At 40.5% G+C, this 14755-nt stretch overlaps 1 protein-coding gene and 1 non-coding gene across 4 annotated transcripts in view; both read right to left on the reverse strand.

Moving 5' to 3' along the window:
- The window catches only part of LOC136831280 (uncharacterized), a 103608-nt gene that overhangs the window by 28857 nt on the left and 59996 nt on the right, over window positions 1-14755 (reverse strand). For all 3 annotated transcript variants that reach the window (XM_067091390.1, XM_067091391.1, XM_067091389.1), the window contains exons 8-9: window positions 14192-14301; window positions 4409-4524 (exon numbers count right to left, since the gene is read on the reverse strand). In XM_067091390.1, coding sequence (XP_066947491.1) covers window positions 4409-4524; window positions 14192-14301 — 226 coding nt within the window. The remainder of the gene's footprint in view (window positions 1-4408; window positions 4525-14191; window positions 14302-14755) is intronic.
- Window positions 9335-9453, reverse strand: LOC136831859 (5S ribosomal RNA). The gene has a single exon (XR_010850993.1). It is a non-coding gene; the product is annotated as a 5S ribosomal RNA (ribosomal RNA).

A 14755-nucleotide genomic window follows, 5' to 3' on the forward strand; every position in this document is an offset into this window, starting at 1 on the left:
AATCAATTCGAACCTTTTATCAATTTTACACTCAAGGCTGGCAATGGTGTTGGGTTCCAAAGCAAGAGAGCCGGGTAAAGGAGTGGGTTGCATAGCAGAACTGGGTACGGGATCAACAGAAATTACAGAAACGTCAATCGTGACTTTAGCATTATCAATATCATGATCAACAGGAGATCCTTGACTAGCTAAAGACTTACTAATCCGTCTGGCTGCCGCTTTTCTCTTTTTATCTCTAGCCAGTTTGTTTAAATGAGATCTTAAAGTCTTCCACTTCTTACTGCCCCAGTCTACACATCCATAACATCGTAAGTCTTCTGAACAAATTTGTCCCCTACAATCTGTGCAGATAGAATGTGAATCGTGAGATTCCTTAGCCAAAGGAAAAAACAAGTCAACTGAAGTCGCAATCGGTAAATAAGGAAAGTCTTTATAAAGAGAATCATAATAAAGGTCAAAAAACAGTCTAACTCTATCTAATAAAGCTGAAAGGCTATCAGAGCAAGAATACTTCATCAAATATGATAAGAAATCAATAAGAAAGACAAATTCCAAAATCAGAGCCGCTGCTAAAAGCTGGTGTACAGCCATTAGCCGGCAAAAATAAATTGAATACTTTTGCTAGTTGTTCCTCTCTTACCCCGAAAGTGGGCGGGGTTAGTCACCTAGCCAAACAAAACAGCAGAACCCACGAATTTCAAAATTTTTGGCTGCCGGTTAATAAACTATAGCACTGTAATTACTTGGCAAGTTACTTATATAAAAACAATAAATACACCTAAAGTACATGATTAACTTAATACAAAATTTGGTATGCTATGAATATGAAACAGAATTTCAGGTTCTCATAACTATTCTAATCTGTGAAGAAAAATATGCACCTTTGCCATAACCTACTGCTATCTATGCAATAGCTAGTTTATAATCTAGACAGAAGGTATGCCAACAATATTATTAAACAACTGAACAAAAGAGAAAAGATGGGGCAATGGGACTTGATGGAAAGCTATCACAAATCAATGAATCCTGGAAAAATTTCTTATGTAATACTGTACCCTTGATAACTTTTATTTCATAATACTGTACTTGTTTAATGCTGTTAGTTGGGTTTTGTGTCCCCCTATAGAACAAGAACTCTTACTGAAAGTGTAAACAGTCTTCCATAAAAGAGTAATCGAATGTGACATGCCTACAGCACATGATAATAGAAGTGACATAACTAACAAACTGATAGCATCTATATAACTCAAGATTGGAAGAAAATCTGAAAGTGTATAAAGACGAATTCATATTTCACATAATCACAATCACAGTAAAACTGATCTCATCACAGATAAAAGATGTTTATTTTGGAATGAGTAACTAGCTAAAATAATTATTTTTGGTCTAAATTGACTAGAAAATAAGTACAACACTTAATCTTGGGGAAGTATGTCTAAGAAGATCGCAGCTTATTTGGGATTGCTCGCTGCTCTACCCCTTATGACACCCCAACTCTCTACGCAAGTGGTGTTCAGGCGGTTTGCTGTACGGCGCACTGGGCCGTTAATCACTGTATTTTGTATTCAGTGTTAACAACAAAGCCTAAATAAAACAGAAAATGAAACATCATCTGTTTGGTAATGACCCTATGGTTAGAAAACCTATGGATTCCCAAGTACTCCCCATTTAGAAAGAAAGGTTGACATCTGGGCAATCCAAGGCTTCATGTACTATTCAATTCTTTTCTAAATTACTCCTATCATCTCCTTACCCCAGATTATGGGGGAGAGAGACTGCTTTGACATGCCAATTTGTTTAAATTTCACAAAACTTTTAATGATCTTTCCCTCACAGTCTATTCTACAACAGTAAAACAATTATGAGCTAATGAAGAATTATAAAGGAAACTATGAAGAAGCACTTAAAATACTAAATTATTAATCTTTTTATAGTTAAATCTTTCTGCTTGGAAAACATTTCATAATTTGCATTACTGATTTCAAAAAAAAAAAAAAAAAAAAAGGTTCTCTTTCACTTACGAAGTTTAGATTCCAGTAAACCATTCATGAATATTTACTGTGGTACACAAAAATGATCAATAAAAAAAATCTATTTACCATGACTTTTGCTTATCCATAATAATACTTCATTATATGTTGCAATCTGTTATATTTTTTAAATAAAGAAATATAAATACAATTCCTTCTCCTAATATGTGAGGTAAGCTCAGAATTATGAATTACTTCAAGAAAAACAAAGTGTGTACAACAATTCAAACTGGTATAAAAACTAAAACTGTGTGATGTATGTCTGTTTATGTCAGCTCCCCATAAGCAAGACAAACACAGTTACATACCAACACCATTCACTCATTTGCTCTTCTATAACAGCATGTAGGTGCTTTTCTGTAACAAGGTACAGTTGAATAGGTAATGACATTTTTGGAAAAAATATGAAGTACTAACATGACGTCAATAAAAAAAATGAACATAAATGTACCAGTAAAAAGAAGAAAATAAAGATAATTATGTAAACATGATGTCGAAGAGTGTTTCTCTAGTGATCTTGTTTGAGCCTGTAATGTAACATGCAATTACCCCTCTCTCTTTCACTTATCCTGCACAGTAAGAAAACCTATAATTTTATTAATATATTATTGGATAATAATTCAATTTCATCTTGTTCTATTACAATACCTTATCTATGGTGTTGCTGCTGCACAAACGAAAGTATTTTTGCATGTGTCAGAGCTTTAGCAAGGGAGTTATCCTGACTAATTTTTTTATAACATTTCTTTTATTTTACAATATATTATATTTCCTTGTATCAAAGACACTATTTTTTTCCTAAAATAAGTCTCAGAAATTTACCCATGTGTCCTAGAGGCCAAGAGTAATGTTTTTCATACGCCTATCTCATGCTACAGAGCAGTCAAACTTCTGTATCTGAATGAAAAGGGTTTAAATTATACTTAAATCTCTAAATAAACAAAAGTATCATAAAAAAACATAAAAATATATGTACATCTTACAAACTGGATGCTGAGGGTTGATAAGATTGTTCTACCAAAAAATCCAGTGTGCCTCTAATGACCTAAATAGTGAATTATGTACCTAATAGTTGTTCAACAGATGTGGATCACAGTTAATGTGTGAGAGCTTGACTGATTGATTTATGGTTACTAAAACTGTCACAGCAACTTTATTTTTTGTAACCATAAATCAATCAAACACTCAGTCTCTCACATTCTAACTGTGAAATACATCTGTTGAACAGGAGAAAGAAAGCACCAAATGCATTTCCATAAATCTGCACCCCTGAGGTGAAATCATTCATATGATACACTCTCTCTCTCTCTCTCTCTCTCTCTCTCTCTCTCTCTCTCTCTCTCTCTCTCTCTCTCCTATCTTATGTCAGCAACATGATAGCAATGCAAGAAATATAAAAAAATAATCAATTGTGCTGTATTCCTAACCAAGTGTCTTTTTCTGTCTATATAATTGCATATTATCAGTAAATTGTACCTAGGCTTTTAGACTACAACAATTTTTTTCCCATACTATGATACAACTTCCAAGCTTTTAATCTATTTGTAACAACCATTTTAGTGCTGTTTCATGCACTCTACATAAATCAGTTTACATATGAATTAAGAGTTTACAGTTACCAATTTTCCCTTTTCCAGCTTTTTGTAATTATGCCATAAAAACATTGCTAACTCCAGATTTTGTATAACTGCCCATGTTTCTTGGTTATCAATGATAAGATCAGTGAGGTTATACTGTATCTTAAAATTATTATACATCTATATCAAGGATATTCTTCATGACTATCAACAATGCAAATTACTTAATTGAGCTTTAATTTTTGTATCTAACTAAAAGTAAGAAGTTTCCTAGTAAAAAAAATGTAAACTAACTTACATATTGCTACAACTAGGATACATGCATCTACTAACACAAATCACTTACATAAGACCTACATATACAAGAAAGAACTGTTTTTTTAATTCAGACTTAAGAGTAAGGGACTTGAGCATCTATTTTAATCACAGGCTATGGTAATTCCCAAGTTTCAAAGATCATACAAAAATATGTAAGGCTATGAGACAATACACACATACTATTTAAGCATGCGGTTGACCTAATCCAAGGTGAACCAAAAAGATACTGTGAATTTGTTAAATGACTTACCATTCATTCGTAAATACAGTATATGAAAATTATTCATAAGCCAATATAACACATTTTCAGATTTGGCAAGCTTATAAGCATGGAACTTGTTCATACTTTATAAGTATGGAAGCACAAAAAAAAATATTTTGTATGTATTAGTGGGGAAGCACCACCTCAAGACAACACATTAGTAAGTTATCAAGTTATAAAATTTGAATATAACTGGGCAAATACAACATGCATTATCCTACGTGCTGTTCAGTCGACTGGGATTGAAATAGAAGTGACGGTCAAAGCCCCTCTGAACAAATTCACACACTTGTTTATTCCCCTCATCTGTGAAATTTCCTCGGACTTGTCGAGATACCTGATAAGGGTAGAAAAAAGTTCACAATCAGAAAGATTTACTTGAACTGGCAAAATAGTCTCCAATAAGCAAACACTTCCTAATCAATGTTTCCTTTTAGAAAACCTGTTTCTGGTAGAATACCATAAATGGTCTTTTGTTTCATCATGACCCCAATAACTGTACATTCATTATTTCCATGGAAAATGAAATTCCCTGTTAAACCAACTTGTGCATGCTTGGTTCCGAGTATGATATTTGCTCTTCCCTCATATTCTATGACTATTGTAGCAACAACTTAGATCAATGGTTCTCAAACTGGGGTCCGCGGTCCTCTGGGGGACCGCGAAGGGGTCACCAAATCCTATTGTTATATCATCCCCACAGGTAGGCTATAATTATGATTACTCTCACCATACCCTTTGGCATTTAATATATGCTACCAAACGTTCTTTTGCTTGTGGAATATTATCAAAATACAAAAAAACTTTATTCTTTACCACAATATGTATCTCACTAGCTTTCTTATGAGAGAATAAAATGGAGAAAGAAAAAAAATTTACGGAAGTTATATGAATGTAGAATGGACTTGGGAATCTTTTATAATTCCAGGATAGGCGTAGGTATCAAGCAGTATGTATTGTTGACTGAGATACAAATAAAAAATTAAAGTTTAATGATAAGTACACACAAACACACATCACTTTGCCTTTGTCAGAGAGAGAGAGAGAGAGAGAGAGAGAGAGAGAGAGAGAGAGAGAGAGAGAGAGAGAGAGAGAGAGAGAGAGAGAGAGAGAGAGAATTACTTTACAAGAGTAAATAAAAACTATCAAATACAATTACTTTACAACATTTTTTGCAGTCTTTTTATAAGTAAAAGGGAATAATATGATATTTTAATGATAAAATAAAGTTTGTTCATACTTACCTGGCAGATATATATATAGCTGTATTCTCCAAGTCCGACAGAATTCCAAAACTCGCACACGAGTGGGCCAGGTGGTTAGTACCCATTCCCGCCACTGGGAGGCGGGTATCAGGAACCATTCCCATTTTCTATTCAGATTTTCTAGTGCCACTGTCTCCTGAGGGGAGGTGGGTGGGCACTATGATTATATATATCTGCCAGGTAAGTATGAACAAACTTTATTTTATCATTAAAATATAATTTTGTTCATGCGACTTACCTGTCAGATATATATATAGCTGAATCCCACCATTGGAGGTGGGAAGAGACAGAATAGGATTTAGGAAACAAATATATGTAGGCGATTGACGCCTTGGTTCCTTACTTGTTAGCATAGCTGACTTCGTGATTACTGTCACCCAAGCCTGCTTCTGCTTTACTAGAGTCTCCAGCAAGGTAGTGACCTATATAGCCGGTGAGTTCTAGATGATCTGTCCACGGGGGCGTGACCACAATGGGACTAGATCATAAGGCCATACTGTGAGAGCAAAAGGAGCAACGACCAACCACCTGACCGAGAGCGTCAACAGGACCTGCCGAAGGGACGCCAGATTGGTGGGAAGCCCCCGTAACCAACTTACAGCTTTCGACATGCCCTCTCCCTGGTCCTGGGAGTCCGACAGAGGTCCAGGCCTATGTTAGCATAGCTGACTTTGTGATTACTGTCACCCAAGCCTGCTTCTGCTTTACTAGAGTCTCCAGCAAGGTAGTGACCTATATAGCTGGTGAGTTCTAGATGATCTGTCCACGGGGGCGTGACCACAATGGGACTAGATCATAAGGTCATACTGTGAGGGCAAAAGGAGCAACGACCAACCACCTGACCGAGAGCGTCAACAGGTCCTGCCGAAGGGACGCCAGATCGGGGAAGCCCCGTAACCCTCTTGCGGCTTTCGACATGCCTCTCCCTGGTCCTGGGAGTCCGACAGAGGTCCAGGCCTAGAAGCGTTATGGGACCGATCTGACGTAAAAAAAAAAACAAAATCAAGATTAAAATATACTTCCTAACCTCTAAAGGATAGGATGAGTATCGCTCTCTGCCCGCAACACTGTGTCTGCAGAAGCGACAACAGGTCCTGCCGAAGGGACGCCAGATTGGTGGGAAGCCCCCGTAACCCTCTTGCGGCTTTCGACTTGCCCTCTCCCTGGTCCTGGGAGTCCGACAGAGGTCCAGGCCTAGAAGTGTTATGGGGCCGATCTGGAGTGCGGAAACGTATGGTCCTAGCGAATAGCAGTCTTCATATGTCGTCTTCACGTCCCGCAAGTAATGTGAAGCGAACACCGAATTGCTTCGCCAGAAGGTGGTACCCAGAAGATCGCTAAGGGACATGTTCTTCTGGAAAGCCACCGAGGTTGCAATGGCTCTAACTTCGTGAGCCTTAACTTTCAAAAGACTCAAGTCACTGTCTTGAACATCGGAAAGTGCGTCTAAAATGGTGCTTCTAAAAAAGAACGCCAGTGCATTCTTAGAAAGAGGCAAATCCGGCCTCTTGACAGAGCACCACAGACTGTCCGAAGGACCTCGACTTTCCTGAGTCTTCTGCAAATAAAATTTGAGAGCCCTGACAGGACACAGGACTCTTTCTGGTTCTTGTCCGAGAATTTCCGTCATACCCTTAATCTCAAGGTCCTGGGCCAAGGGGTAGACGGGTTCGTTTTTAGCAAGAACATAGGGCTTAGAGAACATACTGCATTATGGCCTCTAAAACCTACATGATTATTGATAGCCTGAAGTTCACTAACTCTCTTCGCCGTAGCCAGAGCAGTTAGGAAAATAACCTTCCTTGTCACATTCTTGAGAGACGCCGAAGAAAGAGGCTCGAAGGTATCTGACATAAAAAATTTTAGAACGACATCCAGGTTCCAGGGAGGCGTCCTGGAATGAGGTACCTTGACAGTCTCAAAGGATCTCAAGAGATCGTGAAGATCCTTGTTGTCGGCTGATAGTCTGAATGCAGTTAGACTCAGAGCGGGGAAGTTTTGAGGTACCTTTCGAAATGGGGCTGCCTGAGCAGATCTACCAAAGGACGTCCCCATAACCTCCACAGCTCCTGACATACTTCCTCGTGAAGGGTCCACTCGGTCGGTAGAAGCTGACGCTGTCGACTGAGAAGGTCCGCGCGGATATTCTCCACTCCTGCAACGAACCTCGCAAGGATCGTGATCCCCCGCAAATGGGCCCAAAGCAGGATTTCCTTCGCCAGGGCGAACAGGGACCGGGAACAAGTTCCTCCCTGTTTCTTGAGGTATGCCAGGGCTATGGAGTTGTCTGAATTTACTTGTCCGACTCGGCCTGACACTTGGCTCTCGAAGGATTGAAGGGCCAGCAGGATCGCCCCTAATTCCTTGAGATTGATGTGCCAGGACACCTGTTCCCCTCTCCAGGTGCCTGACACTTCCTCCCCTCCTAGTGTTGCTCCCCATCCCTCCCTGGGCGCGTAGGAAAACAACACTAGGTCGGGGCTCTGAAGGCGTAGAGAAACCCCTTCTGCCAACCTCGAGGGGTCGAGCCACTACCTCAGGTGAATCTTGAAAACGGGAGAGATCTTCAGGGTCTCCTCTAGATTCTCCTTGTCTATTCAGTTCTCCGCCAGGAAAAACTGGAGCGGCCTGAGATGAAGTCTTCCCAGGGAAACAAACTTCTCCAGAGAGGAAATGGTCCCCAGCAAACTCATCCATTCCCTCACCGAGCATATTTCCTTCCTTAGGAAGAATGAGACTTTTTCTAAGCATTGCTGCTGACGTTCCTGGGATGGAAAAGCTTGAAAAGCCACTGAATCCATCTGAATCCCCAGATAGACGATGGACTGCGTCGGGATCAGATGGGACTTTTCTTCGTTCACTAGAAGTTCTAGGGACTTTGTCAACTCTAAATTCGCATTCAGGTCCTCCAGACACTTTGACTGTGAAGAGGCTCGGATGAGCCAATCGGCCAGGTAAAGCGAGATACGAATACCCGCCAAGTGAAGCCATCTCGCCACATTTCTCATGATAATCGTCGTGAAGATCATGGGAGCTGTGCTTAGTCCGAAGCAAAGAGCTCTGAATTGAAACACTCGTCCCCCTAGTACAAACCTGAGGTACTTCCTCGACTGGGGATGTATGGGAACGTGAAAGTAAGCGTCTTGTAAGTCCAGAGCGACCATCCAATCTCCTGGTCTTAATGCTCCTAAAACAGACTGGGACGTCTCCATCGTGAACTTCTCCTTCACCATGAAGCGGTTCAGTCTGCTGACATCTAGGACTGGTCCCAATCCTCCCGACTGCTTCGGAACTAGGAACAGTCGGTTGTAGAATCCTGGGGAGTCCAGCTCCAGGACTTGCTCCACAGCTCTTTCTCGAGCATTTGCTCTAATAGCTCGAAAAGGATCTGCTGCTTCTCTTGATGGAATGAGGACGACAGATCCCTGGGAGACGTGCACAGAAGTGGTGAGTCGAGAAAGGGGATCTTGTATCCTCTCTCGATAACTTCAAGGGACCAGGTGTCTGCCCCTCTTGCTCTCCAGGCTCTTGCAAACGAAAGAAGCCTGGCTCCTACAGGTGTCTGGAGGCGCTGCAAGTCACTTCTTGCCCCTAGGTTTAGGCGGGGCTCCGCCTCTGGAAAGACCTCTACCTCGGGGAGAAGATCTCGAGGAAGAAGCTCCTCCACGAAAGGGCTTCTGCTTCCTGGAGGTCTGACCCGACAACGACGTCAAAGGGACTGCCAGGCGTCTTGACGAGTGGGCCAAGAGGTCTTGAGTGGCCTTCTCCTTCAAGCGGGAGGAGAGATCCTTGATCAAGGACTGGGGGAAGAGATGGCTTGAAAACGGGGAGAACAGCAATTCTGCCCTCTGCGACGGAGAAACTGATTTTGCAAAAGTATGACGCCAACGGCATCTGGTGTTCCCAGGCGGTCACCCATCCAAGTACTGACCAGACCCAACGTTGCTTAACTTCGCTGATCGGACGAGAAGCGGTGCATCCAACGTGGTAGGGCCGTAGGCTGTAAAGTTACAGTACAAGGCCCTCTTCTTCAAGAGGCCCGTACAAAAGTGGGAAGCCAGTTCCTCCGAGCCATCCCTGACTGCCTTGTCCATGCAGTTCAACACGCTGGACAGCTCCCCCAGGCTGATCGAGTCGGGACTCCTAATCCTGACGTCTAGAGCCCCCAAACACCAGTCCAGGAAAATGAAGACCTCCATGGTTCGAAACAGTCCTTTCAAATGGTGATCCATCTCCGACATAGTCCAGGACACTGGCAGCCGACAGGAGGGACCTTCTAGGCGCGTCGACCAAGCTAGCGAAGTCTCCCTGGGACGACGAAGGAACTCTTGAGCCGACGTCCTCTCCAGTCTCGTACCACCTGCCTTGCCGCTCAGCTTGGACGGAGGCAGGGCAAAAGAAGTCTTGCCTTGGGTCTTCCTTTCCTCCATCCAGGTGTTAACCTTCTTGAAGGCCTTCTTCGTTGCCAGAGACGAAGTCATCTTGACAAACCCCGGCTCTCTCCTCGTCTAGGACGAAGCAAACTGCGAAGGAGGAGAGAGAGGGGCCGAGGGTTTGAACTTGAGTCTCCCAAGGCCTTGGGAGAACGAAGGCCTTGCGGTCCAACAAGCAGATGGGATCTACGCTTCCCCACAGTCTTTGATTGCTCTGAAGCGTCACGTCAAGCAACCAAAGAGGCGTCCTCCCGAGTCCATCCGGCGTCCTGCACGGCAGAGAGGAGCGCCCAGACGAGCAGCTACAGAAGCGCCCAAGATAGCTGCTTGCGGAGTGTCACGATGGTGGTCCAGCCGGCGTCCTGCACGGCATCGAGAGGAGCGCCCTGACGAGCAGCTACAGAAGCGCCCAGGATAGCTGCTTGCGGGCGTCACGCTGCCGCAGAGCGTCACGATGGCGATCCAGCGGCGGTGAGCACGACTGGGAGACGAAGCATGTTTGACAGAAAGGCCCCCAGTCAATATATTGTGAAATAGGCTACCTGCTTGGGAAGTCTTAACTCCCGCTTAGCCTACGAGTACTAGTTATACGAATTTGGCTCGAGCCGCCATCGTTAGGCGGTAGATATAAATCAGTCTCGCGAGATAAAACCTATTCTCGTCGTTTTAACTAAAATTATGGTAGGTTATCTCCTCACCCTAACTAAAACTAATGTTTGATACCGACCTGAGTAAATTATGGCATCTTTAACGTTTACCGTGCTACTTTGAACTCGAAAAAGCGTTTGTTTACTTTTTTACTAGGAGGCAGCCATTTGCCTACGTGGCGCCACTTCGTCTAGTTCCGCTGCTCGTAGACTATCTCCAAAAAACAAACCTTACATTTCCTTTAATAACTCCATAAGTGTTTGATTTTGTTGTAACAACATAGTTCTGATAACTTTATTGGACATATCCTCTTCAGCGTCCGCCTTACGAGTCCGTTTTTCGACGTGCACTTTGGTTAACCCGGCGTTACTATTGCTTCTTCTTTATTATCGCTAGACTCGCTCAATCTATGCACCTCCGCAATAGTTATTATTTTGTTAGCCATCTTCCAGATGCAAAAAGGAGCACTATTAGTGCGAGAATGAAATCCTGAACTAATAAATTAGCAGGGTGGGAGGCAAAGTAACTGATCATTTATCAAGCAAACCTGCCCCCTACACCTCATGCATATATTGTGAGGATCTACCGAAGCTTTCGGTAGCCTCACCTTAAACTCATTCACACAACATACTCTGAAGCTAGCATAACTAGATCCAGACATCATCCAAAGAGCAATCAAAAGCAAATTCCACAAAAGCGAATGCCAATCCACAATCCAAAGACAAAAACCAAAAGTCAAATAGAATACTTAAGTGGAAAATAACGAGTTTACGAAATCCAAAGACGGAGGTACTGAAAACAGATGTTGACAGTACCGGCGACAGAGAAAATCTGAATAGAAAATGGAAATGGTTCCTGATACCCGCCTCCCAGTGGCGGGAATGGGTACTAACCACCTGGCCCAACTGTGTGTGCCGCGAGTTTTTGGAATTCTGTCGGACTTCGGAGAATACAGCTATATATATATCTGACAGGTAAGTCGCATGAACAAACTATATTTTATAAAATCAATAATAGTACCAAGGATGCAGTTAAATTATAGCACAAAACCGAACAATGGCATTGAGCATGGTACAAAGGGGCCAAATCATTGCAGGCCTACTTATTTTATTTATATCCTACATTTGGTAACACTGGACATTGTACACTACTGACTAGCTGTTGGCTGAGTGAGTTTTATGCAACATGACCCACACAGGTACTGTACATGTACCGATCTTTCCGTATGCACATCAAAGCAACCACATTTGCTTCCGTAACTCCCCTCCCTCTTTTCATGATTCATAATTCAATTTTCAACTTTTTTTGCAATCCAGCTTGATGAAACGAAGGATATTTCCAACTTAGCTCAACTTTGTGTCTACATACGATATGTACATAGGCACCTGGAAGACAATTTTTTTTTTTTTTTTTTTTTAAATTCTCAGCTCCAGAACAACTGCAAAGGAAATATTTAATAAAGTGGACAGATTTTCTGAGACACCAAGTATCAAATGGGAACATGTTGGCGTGTATACTGACGGAGCTCCAGCGATGCTTGGTTGTCATTCTGGTTTTCAATTTTGGTTAAGCAAAAATCGCCAGATATTATTCGTACACATTGCACTGTTCACCGCCAAACATTAGTAATGAAAACCATGCCTGATGAGTTGAGCAATGTTCTCGGTGAAGTGATTAAAGTAGTTAACTTGACTGAAGCGAATGCACTTAACTCTCGTTTGTTTTCTGCATTATGCAAAGAAAGTGATTCCATATTTAAAACACTCCAACTGCATTCAAAGAAATGATGCAATTTTTGGTAGACACTAAGCCGGACATCCACGCAAAACTCTCTGATGTCCATTTTCCTATATGCCTGTCATTTTTGGTATACATATTTGAATCCATGAATTCCCTCAATTTGTCGCTGCAAAGAAAAGTAATCACAGAGCTCCATTGCCATAAAAAAATGACTGCTTTCGAATGAAGGGTGAACTATGGCACTCTAAGCTAGAGAATAATAATTTTGCCCGATTTCCACAATTAAATATATATACTGATGAGAATGAGCTTAACGTCAAAGATGATATCATTGAGTTCATTAAACAACATGTATCACTTCTTAGTGAAGAAATAACTCATTATTCTCCTAACCTACAAAATTTTGAAAAATACTATCAGTTCATCAACAACCCATTTGTGCTCTCCATTAATGATCTGCCTTCGGGAGATTATTCAATACAAGAACAATTTATTGAACTGATTAATGATGCAGGTTCGTAACATATTTTCCGTGAAATGTGCTGTAGTGATTATTGGACTGAAATGGCCCAGTGTTGCAAAGATGGCTCTAAAAGTGCTGATTCCATTTGCAACCACCTAAGAGTGAGTCAGCATTTTCCACACTACTTGCCATCAAAACAAAATCCCGTACAGATTAGAAGCAACAAATGATATGAGAGTTGCACTGGCCAAAACAAAGCCAAATCTAGAAGAAATGGTTAAGGCAATGCAAATGCACCCATCCCATTAAATGTACATTTGATAACTAAGGTTGCCATTTTATGATTATATATGTTTTGGCCAAAAAACATTTTTGTTCCATATCGGTTGCATTTTCTTATTAATTAATTGGTTGTCGAATAAAAAATAAGTTTTTGCTTCAGTAGATTAAGGTTTCCATTTTTTAATATGTAATCTGGTTTCCAAAAAAATAGTTTTGCTCCAGTACCTTAATGTTACCATTTTCTGATTACATAACTGTTTGATAAAAATGTGTTGTTTCAGTAACCATACAGTAAATTTTGTAATGTTAATTGTAATTAATTTAAAAAAAGGTCTGCTGAGCAATCTAAAACTTGTAAAGAGACCGCCAAACAAAAAATCTCACAGTTTGAGAACGACTAACTTAGATGCTCTTTCCAGGGATGCATTTGTCAAGACCTTGTGCCATGTCTTTATTTTTTTTGTAATATTTTCATCAAGGTTCATTTTCCTTTTATCAGTGTCTCTTTTCGTATGTACAGTAATCTGATTTTAAATTAAGTTTGTTTATGATGCATTGCCCACTGGGTTACTGTAAGTATTCCCTCCATTCCTGATTTCCCACAGTTATGCATTCATTTCATTTCGCTATTTACTATTCAGCTCATTAAGCTGTCAATTTTCCCCTGTTGGGCTGGGTGGGTAGAGATTTTATGACAATTTTTGTAGCTCTTTAGTGATGTAGTTTCTGTTTGCGAGTGATTAAGGTGTACATTTTTTAGATTAAGTCATATTTCCAAAAGAACATCTTCTTGTACACAGTAAAACTTTACCCTTTACCCAGTGGTTCTTTGCAACCTCATGAGTTTTACATAATTTAGTAAATTCTGCAATATCACTTGCAATTTTCCTTATAACATAATTTTTCATATGTGGTCAGATGTGGCTCAGAATGACCTAAAGCTTCCATATCTGGCTGTTTAAGTTTTTCATAAAAATAAAAAAAAAATTAATAAACCATAAGTAACTACAGTATAGTGAATTGTAGTTAAGGGCTACCATCTTAGTTTAATTCAATTTGCATATCAGTATCTTTAAAAGAAATTCTGGAGTCACAGACCATTACAGTAAATACAAATGCATTTCAGAGAAAAACTATAAAAAAGATACTGACATGTTAACCAAACAGACATACCCTTTTCATAAGAGAATCCAGCTCTTCATTATGCGAATACTTCATAAATACATTGCAAATAGCCTCCATCAGCCAGGACCCCCTTTCTGGATGACGGAAAGATGCAAATCCTGGAACAGTTAAAAAACCAAGTTAAACCATCTTTCCTCTGCAATATCAGGTCTTTAGATGAAGCTATTCAAATTCTGTTTGGATATAGCAAACTAAACAACTTTTAATCAAATCATCATTATTTTAAATTGTACTGTTGGACTTCAGCAAATGATTACTTTTCTCCAAAAAAATATTTTGGTTTTTATTATTATGGATTTTTATCTACTCATCATTCCACAAAATTTATATTTTACCATGTCCTAATGATGGATTTTGTACTAGGTCTATTGTAACTTATCTCCTGAACATATCAGATACCCGTGTGTGTTCCTGTCAGCATTTTCACCACTTTCCTGCATTTTTCCACCATTTGCTAATTTTTAATGCGTTTCCTTACTTCTACCTCCCAAGGAGATTGTTTGCAACCCTTGGCTACTTAAATGCTACCTGTTTCTGGGGGTTATTTTGAGA

The sequence above is a fragment of the Macrobrachium rosenbergii genome, chromosome 48 (assembly GCF_040412425.1).
Source record: "Macrobrachium rosenbergii isolate ZJJX-2024 chromosome 48, ASM4041242v1, whole genome shotgun sequence".
NCBI classification, from domain to species: Eukaryota; Metazoa; Arthropoda; class Malacostraca; order Decapoda; family Palaemonidae; genus Macrobrachium; species Macrobrachium rosenbergii.